At 46.4% G+C, this 21,061-nt stretch overlaps 1 protein-coding gene across 6 annotated transcripts in view; it reads right to left on the bottom strand.

The window, feature by feature from the left end:
• The window catches only part of SYNE3 (spectrin repeat containing nuclear envelope family member 3), an 87,701-nt gene that overhangs the window by 33,038 nt on the left and 33,602 nt on the right, over positions 1-21,061 (bottom strand). For all 6 annotated transcript variants that reach the window (XM_075926635.2, XM_075926633.2, XM_075926630.2 and 3 more), the window contains 5 exons: positions 11,593-11,765; positions 10,711-11,020; positions 5,579-5,740; positions 2,663-3,007; positions 46-182 (listed from right to left, as the gene is read on the bottom strand). In XM_075926635.2, the coding sequence (XP_075782750.2) occupies positions 46-182; positions 2,663-3,007; positions 5,579-5,740; positions 10,711-11,020; positions 11,593-11,765 (1,127 nt within the window). The remainder of the gene's footprint in view (positions 1-45; positions 183-2,662; positions 3,008-5,578; positions 5,741-10,710; positions 11,021-11,592; positions 11,766-21,061) is intronic.

Here is a 21,061-nt window from a genome sequence, read left to right as displayed (position 1 = left end):
TTGTGTTAAACGGCTAGCTTGTCTCACCTGATTCCCCATTCATACCTTTGATATTCCTGTAGTGCAGCTACAACGCCATCAGAAAGCGGTTGTGTATTCTGTGAAAACTGGAACAACTCCTTAATCTGAGCCTTCAGCCTCTCAACCTTTGATTCTTCGGTCAAAAGTGCTGCTCTTGTTGCCTTAAGCATAAAAATAAGGAGCAGTTTGCATTATGAGCACAAAACCTGGAACATGAAATGTATAGACTATGCTGAATCTAGGAGATAGTCAAACTATTTGCTGCAAAAAAAGGAGTCACATAGCACTTTAAAGACTAACAAGATGGTTTTAGGGTTGCCAGGTGTCCAGTTTTGAACCGGACAGTCCGGTATTTGAGGGTTCTGTCCGGGAAACAAATTGAGAAAATACCAGACATATAAACTGTCCGGTATTTTCTAATTAGGTAAGTTTATTATTATTAGGAGTATCAGTGCGTAGTTGTGAACTGCTTGGCTGGTAGACATCTCATGCTGCGTGAGTATGTCTACCAACCAGGCAGTATGCAACTACATGAGGGAGAGGCGGGGCCAGGATGGAATCCCCGGGGCCAGACTCGTTCCTGCTTTGCCGGGACCATGCACGGGACGGGCAGCGCCCCGGAATCTGCGTGCGCCCGGGTGAGTCCCGCTCTCCGTCGGCCAATTCTCTCCCCTCACTCCCCTCCTGGCCAGCCCTGCTTCCCACCGGCCGGTTCTCCCCCCCTCCTCTTCCTGATCTCCCCCAGCCAGCCCTGCTGCCCCCGACACCCTCCCCCAGTTGATCCCCTCCCCATATCTCCCCTGGCCAGCTCTGCTGCCCCTGACCCTCCCTCCCCTGCCAGTCCTGCTTCCCGCCAGCCGGTTTCAGCCCCTCTCCCCCCACCTCCTCCCAGCCAGCCCCGCTCCCCTCCCAGCCAGTTTCCCCACTGCCATTGGAGATCGTGTGTCTGGTATTTTTTTAAGCCACCTGGTAACCCTAGATGGTTTATTAGGTGATGAGCTTTTGTGGGGCAGACCCACTTCTTCAGATCATATTCTGAAAGTGAAATGACATGACCATTCTATAGCAGAGGGATACAATGAAGAAGTAAACAAATCAGCTACATAGAATAGCAGGTAGGGCAGAGCGGATGAGGAAGAGACAAGGAAGGAGGAAATTGCTTATTGTAAGAGTTAATTAAGTGGCTAATCTGGAGTTACTACGAATATCAAAAGGTGGGGAGGCTGTCTTTGTAATGTTAAGGTAATTATCATCATCATTTGTACATCAGATTTGGCCTTTTTTCCTGCTCTTAAACTGTTCATGAACCTATCAGGATTTTAGTGAATTTCCATGTTGTTTTTTACAGTTAGGTGACTAATTTTTAGAAACAGCGTTGTGCCTGTCCTATGGATGTTTTGTAAACTGTTCACAGCAAGTACCTGTATTTTATATGTAGAATTTTTATTTGAACTGTGTGACTGGCCAATAAAGTCACATGGCTTAATTTCTGTTCCTGATTGGGTGACCTAAGGTGAGCAGCACTTCTGATAAAATTGCATTCAAACTACTACTAATAGCTCTTCCACAAACTGTTATAAGAATACAATATGGTTACGTCTACACTGCAGGCTTCTTGCGCAATAACTTTTTGCGCAAGAGTTCTTGCGCAAGAGTGCGTCCATACGGCCATGTGCTTTTGCGCAAGAGATGTGCTTTTGCACAAGAGCGTCCATGGCAGTGTGGATGTTCTCTTGCGCAAGAAACCCGTTCCCGTCCACACTGCCTTCTTGTGCAAGAGCTCTTGTGCAAGAGGGCTTATTCCTCATGGGGAGAGGAATAACTCTTGTGCAAGAAGCCCTCTCTTCTGATGCTTTACCATAAATTTACTTGCACAGGAACACGTGTGCACTGTAGACGCTCTGCAAGTTTTTGCGCAAGAACAACCATTCTTGCGTAAAAAGCCTGCAGTGTAGACGTAGACTATGGCTAAATGGATGTGTGTGGAAAAGGGATTAAACAGGGATAGAGTGAAACACTGTTTGGATTTAGTAAATAATGTTTGTAACTGCTTTTGCCCAACTCTTTGCACAGTACTTGCTGAATACTACATATAAAGTAGGCATTTTGAATTATAATGAAAGTAATAAAAATGAGAACAGATGCAAATACATTACAGCTGCTAACAGGAAATTAATGAGGTGTCATTTTAAAATACTTTATCGGAAAAAAATCCCTCTTTTTATGCCATTTGATGGTTAGAGAAGTTTTACTATGGGATTTCTACAACCAGAAATTATAAGTGTGTATGCACCCACCGGTACACATTTTATTTAATGGGATTACTTGCAGAGTAAGACACAACGCCGTATGAGCAGGAACAAATACCATTTGCTATGCCTAAGAAGAAGCTGAGAACAGACAGTGTGAGGCAGAGATTGTAGAATTGTTGGTTTTTTTCTCCTCATTCACTTTTTTCCTTATTCTTTTCTTCATATATTCTTATATCATCCTCAGCGCCATGGTATCCGAGCACTTTCCTATAGTGCATTGTGACTGACTAATATCTGTGTGATCAAGGTGATCACATATCTTTGATTTTATCATGCGTGTCTACTACACTTCTCACTTGTTTTTAGGCATATAAAATACAACAACTTACATCGTATTTTCTCCACAGAGCTACTAACTCCTCTTCATTCTTTGGCTTCTCCCTTAACTCCAGGTCCTTTTCTAGCCTTTGTAGCATCTTTCTGAATTCCTGGACCTCTATCTCTAACTGTCTGGCTTTGGACTGATAGGCACTTTCTGACTTAAGGAACTTAAGCAGTCTTTCCTCTTCCTCTCTACACATTAGTTTCAGCTTCTCCAGGGCTTTCCTCAACTCCTCCAACTCATCCTTCATCTTCCCAGCTCCCAGGGGAGAGGTGTTCTGGATCACCCCTGCAGACTGAACCTCAAGGCATTTCAATTTCTTTTCACCATTCTTAACATCTTTGGCAATGTTCTGAAAAAGAAGGGTATCAGAAAGGGTTAATTTCAAAGAACACTGTGTGTGTGTAGTGGGGTGGGAAGTGACACTTAATAATATATGAATTCTATCTGTGCATTTATTTTCTTCTCCAATAGTTATTTCAAGGCATGTCACTTTTGAAGTGGCTAGCCGCCACATTTGACATAGATGGGTGAGTTAATGTCTTTTTATTGAATTAATTTCAAGTTTTCAAGTCTTCTTCAAGTCTGGTAAAGAGCTCTATGTAAGCTCAAAAGCGTGTCTCTCTCATCACTAGATGCTGGTCTAATACAAGATATTACCTCATCCACATAGTCTCTTTAAAATCCTGGGACTCAGACGACAACAACACTGCATACAGATCTGATATTTGTAGCCTTATGACAACTTTGATGATATAATTGCAGGCATGTGGTTTCCCAAGGATTGGGGAATCTTTTAAAATTGATAAGCCTGATTTTCAAGTGTTCAACACTGCCTCACAATGCCAGGGGAAGTCAACAAGAGTCACCTGTCTTTGGCATCACAGATAATCAGCCCACAAAAGTGCATACATTTGGGCAGCCCAAAGGGGGGCAGCTAAAATTGGAGACCACTGCTGTTAACAGTGTCACCAATCCCAAGCATTCAAAAAATCAAAAATCAGGCCTCCCCATCAAGTAGTCTACTCAGCTCATTTGATTGATACACGGTGCTAATAATGCCAAGGTTTCGAGTTCAATTGCTGCACAGGACACAGAGTAATGTTTTATGAGGAGAAGTTAACAACACTGAGACTTTTCAACTTGTTAAAGAGACTACTAAGGGGTGATATAACAGAGGTTTATAAAATCATGACTGGTGTGGAGAAAGTAAATAAGGAAGTGTTATTTACTCCTTCTCATAAACACACAAACTAGAGGTCACCATATGAAATTAATAGGCAAAAGATTTAAAACAAGAAGTAGTACTTCTTCACACAACACACAGTCAACCTGTGCAGCTCTGGCTATGTCTAGACTGCAGACTTCTTTTGGAAGAAGTCTTTCTGGAAGAGATTTTCCAAAAATACTTCTTCCGACAGAAAGCGCCCACACTGCCAAAGCACACTGAAAAAGCGATCTGTTTTTTCAAAAGATAGCATCCATTCAGTGTGGACGCTATCTCGCATTTCAGCTGTGATTACTATGGACGGAGTGGCCACCAGGGCACCTGTGCTTTTTCCTCTTTCCTCTTCTTTTGAAAGAGCTCCCTCTTCCCTGTCCACACATGCCTTTGTCCGAAAGAGCTCTTTTGGAAAAAGGCTTCTTCCTCGCAGAATGACGATTACTAATGTCAGAAAAACTCCTCTGTTCTTTCGATTTTCTTTCAGAAGAACGCGATTGCAGTGTGGACATAATTGGAGATTTTTTGGGAAAAAATGACCGTTTTTCCGAAATAAACTCTGTAGTGTAGACATACCCTCCTAAGCAGAGGATGTTGTAAAGGACAAGATTATAACAGGGTTCAAAAATGAACTAGATAAGTTCATAGAGGATAAGTCTATCAATGGTTATTAGACAGGATGGGCAGGGATGGTGTCCCTAGCTTCTACCTGCAAAAGTCTGGGAATGAACGACATGGGGATGGATCACTTGATGATTACTTGTTCTGTTCATTCCCTCTGGGGCACCAGGCACTGGTGACTGTTGGAAGACAGCATATGGCTAGATGGATCTTTGGTTTGACTCATTAAGGCCATTCTTATTGTTATAAAATTGGTTTAAATCATGATATTTTAATAAATAATAAAGCTCGGGGTTGTTTTTATTTTGTCTTCTCGTCTTGGAATCTGTAGGCTACATTTAGACCATGTTTATATTAGGGATTTAAGAGACTAGTCGCGTCACTACTTGACTACTCACGGGTCGGGGGGGGGGAGGCGTGAGCAGGAGCCAGTGCTAGGGAGAGCAGTCTTAAAAGCTGGTTCCCCTGAGTACTGTCTCCGTGGGAGGATGGGGGCAGAGTCAGAGGTGCAGCAGGGTCCCCAACTGCTGTGCCTCTGCTTTTTGTGCTGCACCTAATGCACGCCCGGCTCTTACAACATTTAAACTGCAGAGCCGCAGCAGGGATAGTGAGTCCCCCCCCCCCAATCAACTAACTGAGTAGTCGATGGAAATTCCATCAACCACTCGATTAGCCAATTAAACGTTACTTAACATCCCTAATGTATATGCTTCTCTCTGTAATCAGAAAGGCTAGAAATGTACATTTCTTTTTTCTTTTCTTTTTTTTAAATGAAATCTCTGATTCTCCTGTAATCACAACTCCAAAAACTAGACTTTTTAAAAAAATGTCAAATAACATGAGACTCATGCTAAAGTTGTGAAAGTTAGCAATGGTTTAAGTGTAGGATAACTCTGGATTCAAAACCCCTTCTTTAGCTACTACACTAGAATGTGTTTTAAATGCCTCTCTTTTAAATACATTGTTCTGTTAAACACTTGTATGGTTTGGGGAACAAACACACGAAGGGATTTGGGCAAGGTGAATGTATTTCTTAGCAGTGCTCTCTCTCCCCTTAAGAGTCCTTAAATCATAAAGAACCTGCAATGTCCTTAGCCCGTTGTCTGCTGGTAACTTTGTTGTTTCTCCGATGCAGCGGTTCAATCTTTCATTCACACCTCTGAGCCACAACCAAAATTGGTCGACATTGGTCTGGTATTGCTCATGTTCCTTCGTTATCTTTTCAAGCAATTTCACTCTGCACTGTAACAAGAAACATTCAGAATGGTGAGGACAAAGCTTCCTAACTACATTTTTAACCCAGAAAAGAGAGTCCATTTCCTTTCACCCTTATGTCACTCCACTTTTTCAGGAATTTGCACCTCATCTCTAGCATGAGAACAAAAGCATCTAAAGCTTTCTCCCAATCTTGTCTGTGCTATAGAATCTCAGCATTTATTCAGAGAACAGAAGACCGAACACCAGAATGGATCCTGGAATATGGCTGACCCACACAGAGGGCTGGCTGGTCTTTGGGTAATGGTGACTCAAAGCGCCAGTTTGCTCTCCCTTGATGCTGGAGCTGATCTGTGCAGAATCCTGCATCAAGTTGGAATGATCTGAGGGCTCCTTTATCCTGTGTTCTCTGAAAACAGCCTCAGCAGTCTGAAGACGCCATGGTAAAGGAGCATCCTCCAGAGATGTTAGCAACCCTGGGGTCAGAGAAATGCATGAGTCCATGTGTCAGTTCCAGCCACCACAGGATCACCCTTGTGCTGAGATGATCCTCCAGGGCCAGTCCCCTGAGCTTTAGGGGCAGACTATGCCAGTGATGTAATGCAAAGCAGCTACATCACACTGCAGAATCTGGCCCACAGTGATAGTTTTTGCAATCAGAAGGCAACATTCTGTTTCATACTCAGTGATATGGCGTATTGCAAACTCTACTGAAATGGGAGGCTGTCCTTTTCATTTCAGGGCCTTTTGCTGATCTTGGCTTGCAGGCTAGGAGCTCTGCAGAGAAGCATGTGATTTGGGCCTGACCTGGCCTAGTGCGCGAGATCACAGACCTCAAATTAAGCTACACATCCCAGGCTGGTGTCAGTCAGTATAGCTCAATGGACTTACTGAAGTTATTCTGATCTGTACTGAGGATTTGGCAAAGCAAGTGAAATGAAACATAAATGCCCCAATCCAGAATGTGCAAGTTGCAAAAACTCCCAAGTGACAGGATTCAAATCTGACTGAGAAACAGAATTATGGTGAAAATGTACTCCAGAATTTTAGAGTGAAATTACAAAGGTGGATTAAGCAGGAGATACAGAGTTTACTTTGCAAAGGAACTTAACCTCTGTTTGGGACAAGCTGTTCAACTAAAATGAAGCATTCCATGGGGCTTGAAGATTACTGTTGGAAACACTGCAATTAATCAGGTCTTGTGATAAATGACACACATTTGAATGGTCACAATATTGTGCTAAGCTGTGATATGAAAACCAGTCATGCTGGCAGACAGGAGCTACCTTTGGGTGTGTCTACACTGCACTGGAGGTCAAAATAAGATATGCAATATGCATAGCTCAAATTGCGTATCTTATTTTGATGTTATTTCGAAATAGCTTATTTCAAAATTTGGTGCTGTCTACACAGCACTTGTTTTGAAATAAACTGCTGTTCCGAAATGTCCCTTACTCCTCGTGGAATAAGGTTTACAGGGAAGATGGAATAATGAGCCTGTTATATTTCGAAATAATGGGTGCGTTCAAAAGGTGTGGAATAGCTATTTCGGGATTAGCTCCGTATCCCGAAGTAGTGCTGCAGTGTAGATGTAGCCTTTGAGTGCAACTTTTAAGGAAAAGTAAGATTCTGCCATTAGCTCTGTCAGGCAGCTAATTATTATTTTTACTAAGAAGCAACACAGAAGGACTGTAAACCTGTGCCTTCTGCAGTGGCACTTGAATAATCAGAGAACATCAACCAGTCATGATGTGGCACAGGTAGGAATATTTGCCCTGATAAAAAAAATAACAGATCCCAAGCAGGCTACAGGGAGACAAACTCCCCTGCTGACCTCGGGCACCGTGCGGCGCTGCCACTTTGAAACGCCGCATGGAGCTCGACTCAGGCTCCTCGTGGCGTTTCTAAGTGTCAGCGCTGCATGGAGCCCGGGGTCAGCGAGGGAGTCCCCAGATGACTCTGGGCACCACACAGTGCTTTTACCTTTGAAGTGTAGCAACAGCCTTAGGATTGTTGCTACACTTCAGAGGCGGAGGAGCCCTATCGACTAATCGAATAGTTGATGCAAAATGCATTGACTATTCGATTAGTCAATTATTCGATATTTAATATCCTTACTGCAGAGGATGCTATAACTTAGAGTAGCCCTCAGGGCTGCTTAAATTTCACTAGAGTTTGTATCAGCCCCTGAAAGAGCTCACAATTGGGTGGGTATACAAATGACTGGAAGCCACCTTCTGCCACTTTCTTCCTGCCTTCCCTCCCCGCACACACTCACATGGGATTGTCTGGGAGTAGAATGAAGGACCGAGTCAAGAATCTGTAGGTTAAATTTAAGAGAATCAATGTGATTTGAAATGTTTGTGTTTCACACCAGCCTAGACAGAGTAAGTGTTGAAACTTCATACATCACTACTACTCCTGCTAAACAAGAAAGACAGGATGTCCTTGGTAATTATTTATATTTAGATCATGTTCTTGGTTAGTACCAACCAATAGCTTTTTTGGGGGTGGAAGGATGTTAAAAGGGTTGCTGGGGAGAGGCTGTTGTGTGTAAAAATGTCACAACCACTGTAATTAAAAGTAATTCTGGTAAATATAATTTTCAGTTTGGGAGTGATAAGGATACTTGGTGGCAGCAAGAAAATAAATCACTGGAGAAGCAATGTCACGGTTGAACCATTTGAGAAATGGAGTTCACTTGCTCAGTTTATGACAGAAACTGACAACTGCACAAGATCTAAAAAAGCTTCTTGAGTACTCGTGAAATGTACAAGTACCAGCAAGCCGCCTCCTGTAGCCAGCTTTGGAATTCAGCTGTCATTTGCAATTTACACGGAGCCTGGCTTCCCATCATGAGAGGGGCGGAGAATTTCTCAGATTACTGGAGCTCTCTCATTCAGTCCTCCCTCTCACTGTGAGAGGTAGCAAGGTTCCTTCAGCTACCATTATTCACTTTCTGGAAAGACTCTCACGCTGCCTCTAACCTTCGAATTAGTCAATGAAACAAATGGGGGACTCAATCACAAAAACTGAAGTTTTCTACCACCCCTCCACCTACAGCCTTCAAAGAGAGATTTCTCAACTGGACTGTCTCACTTTCTCCTTTAGTGCAAGGAGGCATTTGTAGAGGCTCCAGCTGCATTTTCTAGAAGCTCAATTAGCTGGAGACATCACTGTGCATTTTATGTAAATACTCTGGGCCTGATTCTTATTTCGGAGCAGTAACAATCAATGTAAATCTAGGCTGGTGTAAGACCAGTGAGAGATCTAACTGAGGCTTTCTGTATTCAGGTAATTTGTCTGTGGGAACTGGCTCTTCCAAATATCAAACTGCACAACATAAATATTAGCTGTTCATGAATCAAGGACATATCTTTGCTTAAAAGGAAGTCACTAAACACTTAAATTGGGAATCTATTGGAATTCATAATCCCAACCTGACTGACTAAATATTTCTTTAGATGTATTTATCGCTAGAAAGTGCCACTGCAGTAGCTGCAAGCACAGAAGAGGGGTTTATAATTATTTAATATTTTAAATGAAAAGTAACTGAAATTCATGCTCATAAAAGAGTCCAGTCCTGGAGACTTAAGGCTTCCTGTTTACCATAGAACCACAAACTTCCCTACATTGCCCCTCCAACATGACTCAACAGTCCCCTTGGATGATGACATCTTGGAATGAGAATATCCACCAATCACCATGATCATCTGTTCCTTGGCCTGGGTGGAGAAGTGGGAAAGAAGAGCAGGTATCATGGATGTACAGGCAGATGACAGAGCCTGTATAACGGGGTTCAGTTTTATTGACACTGGTTGTTTGGATTAGTCAGTTACCAGACTCTGGAATCCCTTTTCTGCCCCAAAGAAAATTCAAAGGCACTGATGTATAAAGGCCAATATACTGGTGATTGGATATCCCTGAGATAGGTCCTTGATCTACTCTCACTGCTTTAGCCTCTTGATGTAAATCTACTCTACATGTAAATCTCTCCTACCCGCAAAAGTCAAGTCCTTGTCCCATAACCAGATCTTTCCCACTGGCTGTGGAAGTGACAGGCATTGTCTCATCTCAAACCTTTATCCAAACTAACTGTCAAAATGAGTCACTGACATGACAAGGTGAACTATAATGTTAACCATTCTCTTGTGTAAGGAACACTGCCTCTCTGGGTTCGAGGGCAAGTGCAGACAGGAAACTGAGTTAGCATCTAGTGAAAATCTTCTAGCAATTAGTATTGGTTGCCAATACTTAGTATTGGAAAAGCACTAACTGCGTGCCAACCCTGGGATTATGGTGTGTGAGTCTTGATCTGGTGGTCTGTGTTATAGCATCTAAGGTGGGTGCAGAATTGGGAAGCTTCCTCATCTCCTTAGATTGCTTACTTTGTATCACGATCACACTACAATCTTTGACTCACCAAAGGGCACGGAAGCATATGCTTTGGGATTGTTTGTATTCATCTTACCCTGTTAAGAACACTCAAACCTTCTCTGCACTAGAGAAACACTCTTTTCCTATATTCCATATTGGGTGAATCTCAGCTCTTGTATCAAACCTAAGAAACACTAAGGGCTCGTCTACACTGGCCCCTTTTCCGGAAGGGGCATGTAAATTTCACCAGTCGTCGTAGGGAAATGCGCGGGGGATTTAAATATCCCCCGCGGCATTTAAATAAAAATGTCCGCCGCTTTTTTCCGGCTTTTAAAGTAGGAATAAGACCCTCCGGAAAAGGGCACTTTTTCCAGAGGATCGGGGCCAGTGTAGACGCTCTTTTCCGGCTTTTTTAAAAGCCGGAAAAAAGCGGCGGACATTTTTATTTAAATGCCGCGGGGGATATTTAAATCCCCCGCGCATTTCCCTACTACGACTGGTGAAATTTACATGCCCCTTCCGGAAAAGGGGCCAGTGTAGACGTAGCCTAACAGTAAATAATACTGGATAGTAACCAGTGGGCATCCTAAACCCTGTTCTCTTTCATCGTTGCATTTTACCTGAGCTTCCACCTTTATTTCTTCATATTCTACCTTCATCTTCTTCTGGACATCTTCATCGACACTTGGGTCACCTATCCTGTTAAACAAGGAGGCTGCTTCCTCCAGCAGCCTTTCCAGCAGAACTGACTGGTTTAGGACATCATTCAGCAGAACCTGGGAGTGGCTCAGCTGCCATTGCTTCTCCTTCAAACCAAGCTGCAGCTCTATGTCAGGCTCCAAGGTAACCCTCATGTTATGAATCCATGCGTAAAACTCATCCTGGGCTTTCAAGTATTCACTCCAGTGCAGCCACACCCACTCGATCCGGCTGTTGGGAAAGTAAAAAACACAATAAGCAAGGTTCTCCCACGGCCTATGGAGAGGGTGGGAAGTTCAAGATATTTTTTTAAAATGTTGGCACTAAAGAACCAGAAAGGGTAAATCAGCCTAGCTTCATTGACTTCAGAGTATCACAATCCACTTCCCAGGTTCCCCTCCTGCTGCCAGAGGTAGTACCCTGTGCCTGAAAAGATAATTTCTCAGGTCACTGGACTGACACTTTGTGGGTAGATGTAAAGAAAGGCTCCATCTACTCTCTTCTCCTTTCCAGCATACGCATGGGAATCCAGTGAAGGCTCTTCTCTTTCCCCCACACAAGGGAGCTAACAGGATCCCTGGGCCCATGGCAATGTCTGTGTGTGAGGGGAGGGGCTCCTCATTCCCAGAAGAGGCAGAGTCTCTGGCAGAAAGGGTGGGACCAAGGCAGCCAGCACTGCCCTCTCCTGCCACTAGGGGGCCAGAGCATGGAATAAGGCAGCACTGTCTGAGAGTATTAGACAAGCCACAATCTGATCCCATTTGTCAAATATGCTTCTTTGTGGAAACAGCGATGTGTCTGACCTGTGGCAATGAGTAATATAGATGGCTGTTTCTTCCCACATGGCTTTAATGTCTTTCAGTTTGGACAATATCTCATGCTTCTTCTCCTCAGTAATGCAGCGAAGAAGGGCATCTGCTTTCATCAGGACCAAATCCATTTTCAGCCGACCTTCTGGCTCCAACGCACAAATTTTCTATTAGAAAACACAAAACTGAAAGCATGAGAGAGAGAGAGAGAGAGAGAGAGAGAGAGAGAGAGATATCCTGCCAGTGTAGTTACTGAATTAAAACTTAGTTTTTGTATGGAAATTATTACATCCCTGCTGGAAAACTCCTACAAAATTTAATAGAAATAAGACCTTTCCTACCTTTTATTCCTTCCCCAATATTCTTATAGAATTAAATAATACAGAAATAGATTTCTATTGTAGAATAGCTAACATCACCAGGAGAAAGTAAATGATTCTTTATTAATTTGTGCAGGTTTTTATGGTAATTTTTATACAACCCTGTTGGTTTTGTACCTATTAAGTTCTATAGGACTTGCCTGTAACACCAGTGTCTTCACTACAGCTACAGATCTATTGCACTACAAAACCACATAACATCTAATTCAGTTTCTTGGAATAGGTGCAAAGGAGATACTATTCACAGGTGAGATTGAGCAAAGCCATGGGATCTGCACAAAAAAAGCAGTTTGTTGCCAATCACAGAAAACATAGTAGAGAATTCTCTCTCTGCTGTCAAAGTCTGTTACTACACAAAAACATGTGCATCAGTTCAGGTTCCAGCAGGTACATGCTTATCTAACACAAAACCTATAAGTAAGGAAAAGGAAGTTAAGCCATCTAACACTATGTACCTTCTATCCCCAGACAAACTTCGCCCTAGTACAACTGCTCCACACCACATACCACATTCATCCTGTCCTAGTTTTGTCAAGCTTTCAGCATCACCTGCCCACTGTTACACAAACCACTAAACTTCTCTGTACAGTTCTGGGAAACCAGACTCACTCAAGGTAGGGGAAGGGATACCAAAAGAAGACACTCAAAATCTGAGGACACTTCTAAAAATGTAAGTTTGCATGATTTGTCCATTACCCTTAAATACATCATTTGTTTGTTTATTCATGCAAACAAAAACAGCAGCGGGGACAATATAAACCACTTTTACCAAACAACAGAAAGATTCAAAACCAAAACTTAGCCCAAGCTTCAGATGTTCCTGCTTGAAGTGGCTTGAAAGCAAAGGAGCCCACCCATGACCGAGATGTTTAATGACAATGATAGATTTCCAACATCCAGATTGAAAAAGCTCCTGTAACAAGGATTTGCTATGCATTATGATCCTGTTCCAAACTTCAAGAAAGGCATCAAGCTTTAGATCATCCCAAGGAAGATCATCACAAACCATAGACTCTTCATTCTTGTGATCTGTAATGTCAACCAGAACCCCTTGATAAACTGTCTCCTACTGCACTGACTTTCCTGGATTATCTGCGTGCAGTATGTTGGTGCGTGCATCCACACTCCTTAGGCAAAAGGGAAGGGCTGAGTTCATGTGAAAGCAGTAACAAACCCACAATCCAAAATGAAAGAGGAACTTCCAGCCTTTGTGACTACTATGCAAGACTGCCCAATACCAACAGCTCATGGATGAGTCTCTATGCTTGGCCTGGTACAAGCTCCAAGCCATAGTGAACTCAGTTTGAGACAATGGTCCTGAAAATACTGCAATGCCATTACATAAACCACCAACTAGGAGTGCCATTTTCAGTGTCAGTCATCCCATCTCAAAAACAGTAGTTGGGAGAAGGAAATATGGCTAGATGCACAGAAAGAAGGTCCTCTGAAGAGAAACAGAGAAGGTGGTTTCATCCTGAGAACAGAGGTCTATCACAGGGAAATATGAGGGTACGTCTACACTACAGCGCGAATTCGAACTAACTTAGTTCGAATTAGTTAATTCGAACTAAGCTAATTCGAACTAACGCGTCTAGAACTAAAAACTAGCTCGAATTAGCGTTTTGCTAATTCGAACTAGCATGTCCACATTAAGTGGACCCTGAACCGGGCTTATGGATGGCCGGAGGCAGTGCTGGCAGGGCATCAGAGGAGGACTTAGAGCATGGAGATGCTGTCTCAGGCTAGCCGAGGGCTGCACTTAAAGGAACCCGACCCCCACCCCGGACAGACAGTTCTCAGGGGTGCCCTGCTTGCAAAGCAGTCCTGGCTTGGAGTGCCCGGAGTGCCCACAGTGGGCACATCACAGCACTCAGCCATCAGCCCGGCTGCACTTGCCGCAGGCTGCCATCTGGGGAGAGGGGGCAATTGGGGGGCTGCAGGAGAGCTTCCACCCCCAGAAGCCCGCAGAGCCAGCCCAGTCCTCCCCATCGGGGGCTCGTACCCCATTCCTCTCTCACCTCCTTCCACTTACCCTTCCCTAGCCCCTTTTCTTGATGTACAAAATAAAGGACAATTGTGTTAAAAAATGGAATCTGTCTTTATTGAACAAAACTGGGGGAGACTGGGAAAAGGAGGTGGGAGAGGGGAAGAGAGAGGGTGGGAGAGGGGAGGGCAACTACAATGATCAGGGGTTGGGAACAGATCCCATATGAAGAGAGGCTAAAGAGACTGGGACTTTTCAGCTTAGAAAAGAGGAGACGGAGGGGGGCAGGATAGAGGTCTCTAAAAGCAGGGGTTGGGTGGAGAGGGTGCATACAGAAAAGTTCTTCATTAGTTCCCATAAAGAAGGACTAGAGGACACCAAAGGAAAGAAATGGGTACCAGGCTTCAAACTAGTAACAGAAAGTTCTTCTTCACAAAGCAAAGAGTCAACCTGTGGAACTCCTTGCTGCAGGAGGCTGTGAAGGCTAGAACTGGAACAGAGTTTAAAGGGACGTGAGATCAAGTCATGGAGGTTGGGTCCATGGAGTGCTATTAGCCAGGGGGTTGGAGTGGTGTCCCTGCCCAAGGTTTGTGGAAGGCTGGAGAGGAATGGCACGAGACAAATGGCTTGGTCACTGTCTTCGGTCCATCCCCTCCAAGGTCCCTAGGGTTGGCCGCTGTCGGCAGACAGGCTACTGGGCTAGATGGACCTTTGGTCTGACCCAGGACGGCCATTGTAAGCTCAGGGCTCAGGGTCGGGGGTCTCAGTGGACCCCCTTGATTTTCATGCACACCTGCTCCTGGGTGGCCAGGCTGGCAGCTCTCCTGCCCAAGACGGCCACTTTCCTGTGCCTAGTGCGGAGATCATGGACGAAGTCCACGATGTCCGCACTAGCCCAGGCGGGTGCCCGCCTCTTGCGGTTCCGGGCAAGCTCCCGGGAGCCGCCAGCCTGGTCCCGGGAAGAGGGGGAGGGCTGGGGGGCATCGGGTGGCTGGCTCGAGCCGTGCCAGGTGCAACGTCTGCTGGCTGGGTGCCGATAGGCTTGCACCTGGCACGGGCACCGTAGCCAGCCCGTGCGCCTTTAAGGGGTCTGGGGCCGGGAGGGGGGCAATAGAGTTTCCCTGGTGTTGGCCAGAGTGGCCACCAGGGAAACCTGGGGAGGGCTAACCTCCCACTAGTTCGAATTAAGGGGCTACACACCCCTTAATTCGAACTAGCTAGTTCGAACTAGGCTTAATCCTCGTAAAATGAGGATTACCTAGTTCGAACTAAGCGCTCCGCTAGTTCGAATTAAGTTCGAACTAGCGGAACGCTAGTGTAGCGCCTATGAAAGTTAGTTCGAACTAACGTCCGTTAGTTCGAACTAACTCTGTAGTGTAGACATACCCTGAGAGAGGTACTGATACAAAGTCCTTGTCCACACAGGCATATTTTGTTGCCAAAAACTGTGTTTTGTTGACTACAATGTAACTTTTGTGGGAAGAGGGGGATGAACACCAGTTTTGAGGACGAAAACTTCCACCCCTGGGAGAGACTTTTGTCTTTCCCCCTCCATTTACTGTCGACAAAGAGCCAGTGTGGACTAGAGATGTTAAAGACTAGTCAACTATCCGATATGCATTTGCGTATTGGATAGTCTTTTGACTAGTTGATTTCCACACCCCTCTCCCCCCGCCCCACACTACTGTCTCTATGGCTATGTCTAGACTGCAGGCTTCTTTCGAAAGAGCCTCTTTCGAAAGATCGCGTCTAGACTGCAGGCTGATCTTTCGAAAGAGAAATCCGCTTTTTCGAAAGAGAGCACCCAGCGAGTCTGGATGCTCTCTTTCGAAGACGGCCTCTTTACATTGAAGAACGCCTTCCTTCGAAAGAGGAACTTTCGAAGGAAGGCGTTCTTCCTCGTGAAACGAGGTTTACCGCCATCGAAAGAAAAGCCGTGTTCTTTCGAAATAATTTCGAAAGAACGCAGCTTGAGTCTGGACGCAGGGGAAGTTTTTTCGGGAAAAGGCTACTTTTCCCGAAAAAACCCCTGAGTCTGGAGACGGCCTATGAGATAGAGGCAGCAAGGGGGAGGGGAAAGAAGGGGTACTTCAAAGTGCCCCACTGCCACTTTGAAACCCCAACGCGGCATTTCAAAGGGGTAGCCCCTGCACAGCTGCCCCGTTAAAGCCCCGCCTCCGAGTGTTTTAAAGGGGCAGCAGTGGAGCCCGAAGTCAGTTAGGGAGTCCCCAGCTGGGGACTCTTGTGTATTTCACAGCAGACACCTGCATGCAGCTCTGAGTCAGCGGGACTTCCCACTGGCCCCAGGCTGCATGTGGCATTCCGCAAGAGCCCCAGAGGGATTGAGGAAGTGCCTATCGACTAGTCAACTACTCAATGGAAATTCCATCGACTAATCAATTAATCGCATTTTAGCATTCTTAGTGTGGACTCTGTTTCCACCAGTACCCACAATGCCTGCCCTGATGGCTCTGCTTATATCTGCTGCCTGCAGGCATGCACCCCTCCCCTTTCAAAGCTTGGGGAAGTATCGGTCAGTTGAGTGAGCTTCTCCCTTTGGCGAACAAACAAAAAAGAGCAAATCATTGGAACGCCTTGCCGACCTGCCCTTCTAGAAACACAGCGGCAGCTAGACTGCTGCTGCAGGGGGAGGGCTGGAGAGACTGCTGTGCTGCTTTGACATTCCTCAGCATGGAGAGCTCACAGAGCTATAAAGGAAACCCAAGAAGTGCAGGGATCAGCTCTGCTTTCCCACAACACCTCACTAAGGTTACAGTGACCATATAAAAATAGGGGCATATTAGCCACAACCCTGATCCTCTTAGCCATGCCCCAACCCCTTAGGCCCTACCCACCTGCCACGGGAGATACCACCCCTGGGGGCAGTATTTCAGGGGTCAAGATGGACACAGGACTGGAAGTAAAGGGTGTCATGTGACACCCACCCCCCCAAGAACTCCTCCCACCTTGCTCTACCAATAGGGATAGGTTTGGGCCCTGTAGGCATCCCCCATGCAAATATACTACAATTGCATTAATCCAGGGTCAGGTCCAGACCAAGTGGCCCATGACACTGTATCACTAGGGGTCCAACCTTGATTCAAGATGAAATCCAGGATCCAGGACCTATTACTTTGCAGTGTAGATGCAGCCACATTTGACTCAGGGCCTGGGAATCATCCAGAACTATCCCTCAATTTCACGGGACAGCTTCCTTAGTCCTCTTAATGGACGATGCTTATCAGTTGCAATTAAGTGGTAATCAGAGGGGGCTGGAGCAGCTCCCCATCCGCTGTGGCAGGGGCCTGCTCCAGCCCAGCAGAGGACCCATTGCAGACAGGGGCTGCTGTTGTCCAGATCAGCCCTTGTCTGTGGGGTCCCACAGGCCGGGACTGCACCACTGTCGGGAGCAGCCTCTCTCTGTGGAGGGTCCAGTTTGCTGTGGACAGGGGCTGCTCTGGAGGGGGCTGGGAGCCGACAGCAGCCCCAGTGTGACCTAACATTAACCGGTTAACTGATGAATGGGAATTTACAACCCTAATGAGATGTACTGCAACTGCATTTTTTGAAGTTACTGCAAAACTATCAAGTGTCCTCCATTTCCACAAGCCAGAATGACATTACTGAACTAACCATGACAATTACAGGGCGAAGACCATGTCACTAACCCTCACCACCACTGCTTGAAAGATACATTTCCCATGGAGATCAATGGGGCTGGGGTATTTTATATGTAAAGCTACTGAGAAATGTATATGCCAATACCATGATGGCAATGCCTATATTATGTAAATAATACCTAATAATAATTGTCAAATGAGACTACTTCCCAACCTGCTTACAAAGCATCTGATCCAATTTAAACTTTAAGCTTGGACTGGGCCCAAAGCAAGGCATTGATATTACTGAAGAAGACCCAGTTAACATTTAAAAATATAAGGGACAAGCCATGAAAACCCTCTCTGCAGAGAGACGATACATCCTGCCTCATGTGTTATCTTAACATGTTGTTTAAATAATCAACAGCTTGGATGAGGAAGACTCACAAAGAGTCTGTCCATCGTCCACACTGGAGTGACACAGTGATTTCATCGCCCTGGTAACAGACCAGATCTCTCTGTGTGCTTTTGTGGAACAGCAGGGAGCCTGGGGCAGTCTCTCAAGGGGCGAGGCCGCGGGTGCCTCTATTTCAGTGGTTCTCAATCTTTTGGGCCCGTATACCACCTGGCTCAATGTAAGCCTTTCCACGGATCACTAATTGCTAACAGAAACTCACCGTTAATTACATAATTATGCCTAAGCCATTTTGCTAGTGGCGCAGCTGGGGAGAACCATTTAAATTATTAAACAGATTAAGCGTTTTAACTTTCTCATGTTAGTATATCAAACTTCATTTTAAATAAATTAAAATATTAATTTATGTCCAACACAAAAGGTTTCAATGTTTTCTTTATGGTAGGGATAGGGAAACTTTTTTGGGTTGGGGGCCACAGACTGACAAAAATCAGTTGGGGACTACACAAGTGAGAAGCAAAATAACTCCTCTGAAAAACCCAACCCCCACAGATATGGCCCCAACTGAGACACCTCATTCCTCTGGCACTCCAGACCCATAGAGCAAGGGGAAGGGACAGGGAGAACTGATGTTCATGGCTTCCCATAGGCCGCATTTACTTTTCTGGGGTTCTGGAGTTAGTGGATTTTATGGACCCCTTAGGCCCTGAGGCAGGGACAAAAATGAGGGGTTCAGTGTGTGGGACAGGAATGGGGTACAGGATCTGGGAGGGAGGTGGGGAAGGGGGAGAGGTTGTGAGGTCTCGGTGGGAGGTAGGGTGCAGAAGCAGGCTGGATGCAGGGTGTCTGGCCAGATGGAGGGAGCAGGAGCAGGTTAGGGGTAGTTGTCTGACCAGAAGGGAGGGTGTCTGGCCTGGAGGGAGGGTGCAGGAGCAAGAGAGGATGTTGGTGCAATCTGGGGGTGCTCCTGGCGAGGGGAATGAAAGGAATTGGGGTGCATGGGTCTGGGCATAGGGAGGAGTACCTAGCTTTATGCCCCTTTGCAGTCTGGAAAAGAGCACTGCCATTCCCCCAGCGGGGTGGGGATGGGGAGGGAGCTCAGCTCCCTCCCCCACAGTGGGGCACCCACACACCAAGTCCAGTTTCCTGCTCGGAGGCCCGGCGGAGGGGAGGGGGGGCGGAAGCCCCGACCCTGCTAGACCGGCTTTGTGTGCTGCCGTTCCCCGACCCTGCCAGACCGGCTTTGTGTGCTGCCGTTCCCCCATCGGAGTGGGGAGGGGCGGGGAAAGAGAGAGTGACAGTGCACTGAGCGCATCTGCGCAGCCTGAACGTGCCTCATGGGGCTGGCAGCACCTCAGCTAGGGTCTGTGTAGCCCCCACCGGGGCGCAGGTGGCAGCTCGGAAGTACCAAAGTCCAGGAGCAGCTCTTCAGTGCCTTTTGCCTCAGATTTGCTTGGTGTCCCCCTCCTCTCACGGCAGCAGTGGTGGTGGCTGCTGTAAGATAGGGGCCCCATGTGACAGAGTCAGTCTCATATAGAGAGGGGGGGGCCACGTGGCGCATGTTGGTGGGGCAGGGTACGGTATGGGTGGCGCACTGGAATGCGGGGAACTCTGGAAACTGTCCCAGCTGCCTGCCGTCAAAGCGCCAAGGCAGGGAGCCGCCTACGTACTCTGTGGGGAGAGGGAGGAGGAAGAGTGTTGCTGCTGCGCCATGCTAGGGGATGAGTCTCTGTGAACTCTGGCAGCTGCGGGAAGGGAAATAAACAGCGGTGCACTGAGCCATTTCTAGCTTGCTGCTTCCCCTGAAGGGATTTTCAGGACATTCTGCTATTAGGGCTTCCAGGTGTCCAGGTTTGAACCGGAAAGTCCGGTATTTGAGGTTTCTGTCTCCTGTTTCCAGAGCCCCACTGCAACCAACCCCACCAGAACCTCCCCCAGTGCCAGCCCCCAATATTAGCCTCATCCCCAAAGCCTCCCAGTGCCAGCCCTGTCCCCATAGTCCCCCCACTACTAGTTCAGCCTCCAGAACCCCCCAGCTCTAGCCCCACCCCCCTCACCTAGCCCTGTGCTGCTGCCCACGTGGCAGCGGCTATGGGGGCTGCGGCTGGGGTACACTGCCCAGAGTCTCCCCTCCTGCCACAGCTGTTGGGAGAGGTGTGTCCTGCCCTGCCTCTCAGCCAACAAGTACTGAGCAGGGGCAGTTCACTGCACCATGTGAGGGCTGCACAGAGCTGCTCCATGTGGCATACTCTTCCACGGCCAGGAGGAGACCCTGCGCCTGACCAGAACTGGTTCGCTGAGAGGTGTGGCAGCATACGCCTTTCCCAACAGCCATAGTGAGAGCGGCATACCCCAGCCCTGAATCCCAAAGCCGCCGCAGCATGACAGCCAGAGGTCAGGCTGCAGCCCGGCGGTTGGGAAGCACTGCACTGTGGGATGCTTACCCGTATTGTTTTGCTCTGTGGACAGGGAGCTAGCAGTGTGGCCAGGAAATGTCCACAATAGGAGGCAGAAAAATCAATTTGACAGGTTTTCATTTTTGCCAACTTTTGCATGTTGGCAGCACTTTTGTGGCCAAACCTTCCCAGTGTAGTCTAATATAGTGTGAAGTGGCATATAAACCCCACACTGGGAAACACTGCGTTAATCATATGAAAAGGACAAATGTGTTCATTTTTTTAACTGTATCCTTTGGTATATATGGTTGTGACTATTTTCTTCCACTATTTGATCTGAGGAAGTGGGTCTGGCCCACTAAAACTCCACCTATTAAACCATCTTGTTAGTCTTTAAAGTGCTACATAGTCCTGTTTTTTGTTTCAGCTAGACCAGACTAACACGGCTACATTTCTATCACTAGAACTGGAAGGGACCTCGAGAGATCATTGAGTCCAGTCCCCGGCCCTCACGACAGGACCAAGAACTGTCTAGATCAGGATTTCCCAACCTATGGGTCGGGACCCAAATATGGGTCGCCATTACATTTCAAAAGGGTCGCCAAGTGTCTCCCCAGGTGGCTCTGCCCCCCCCTTCCATTTTTGAATTGCCTTGGGTTACCAAGTCTTCCTGAATTGTCAAAATGGGT

Source organism: Pelodiscus sinensis, chromosome 5 (assembly GCF_052426305.1).
Source record: "Pelodiscus sinensis isolate ZL-2025 chromosome 5, ASM5242630v1, whole genome shotgun sequence".
NCBI lineage: Eukaryota > Metazoa > Chordata > Testudines > Trionychidae > Pelodiscus > Pelodiscus sinensis.
Note: the sequence above shows the minus strand (reverse complement) of the source record. Positions and strands in the feature narration are given on the sequence as shown.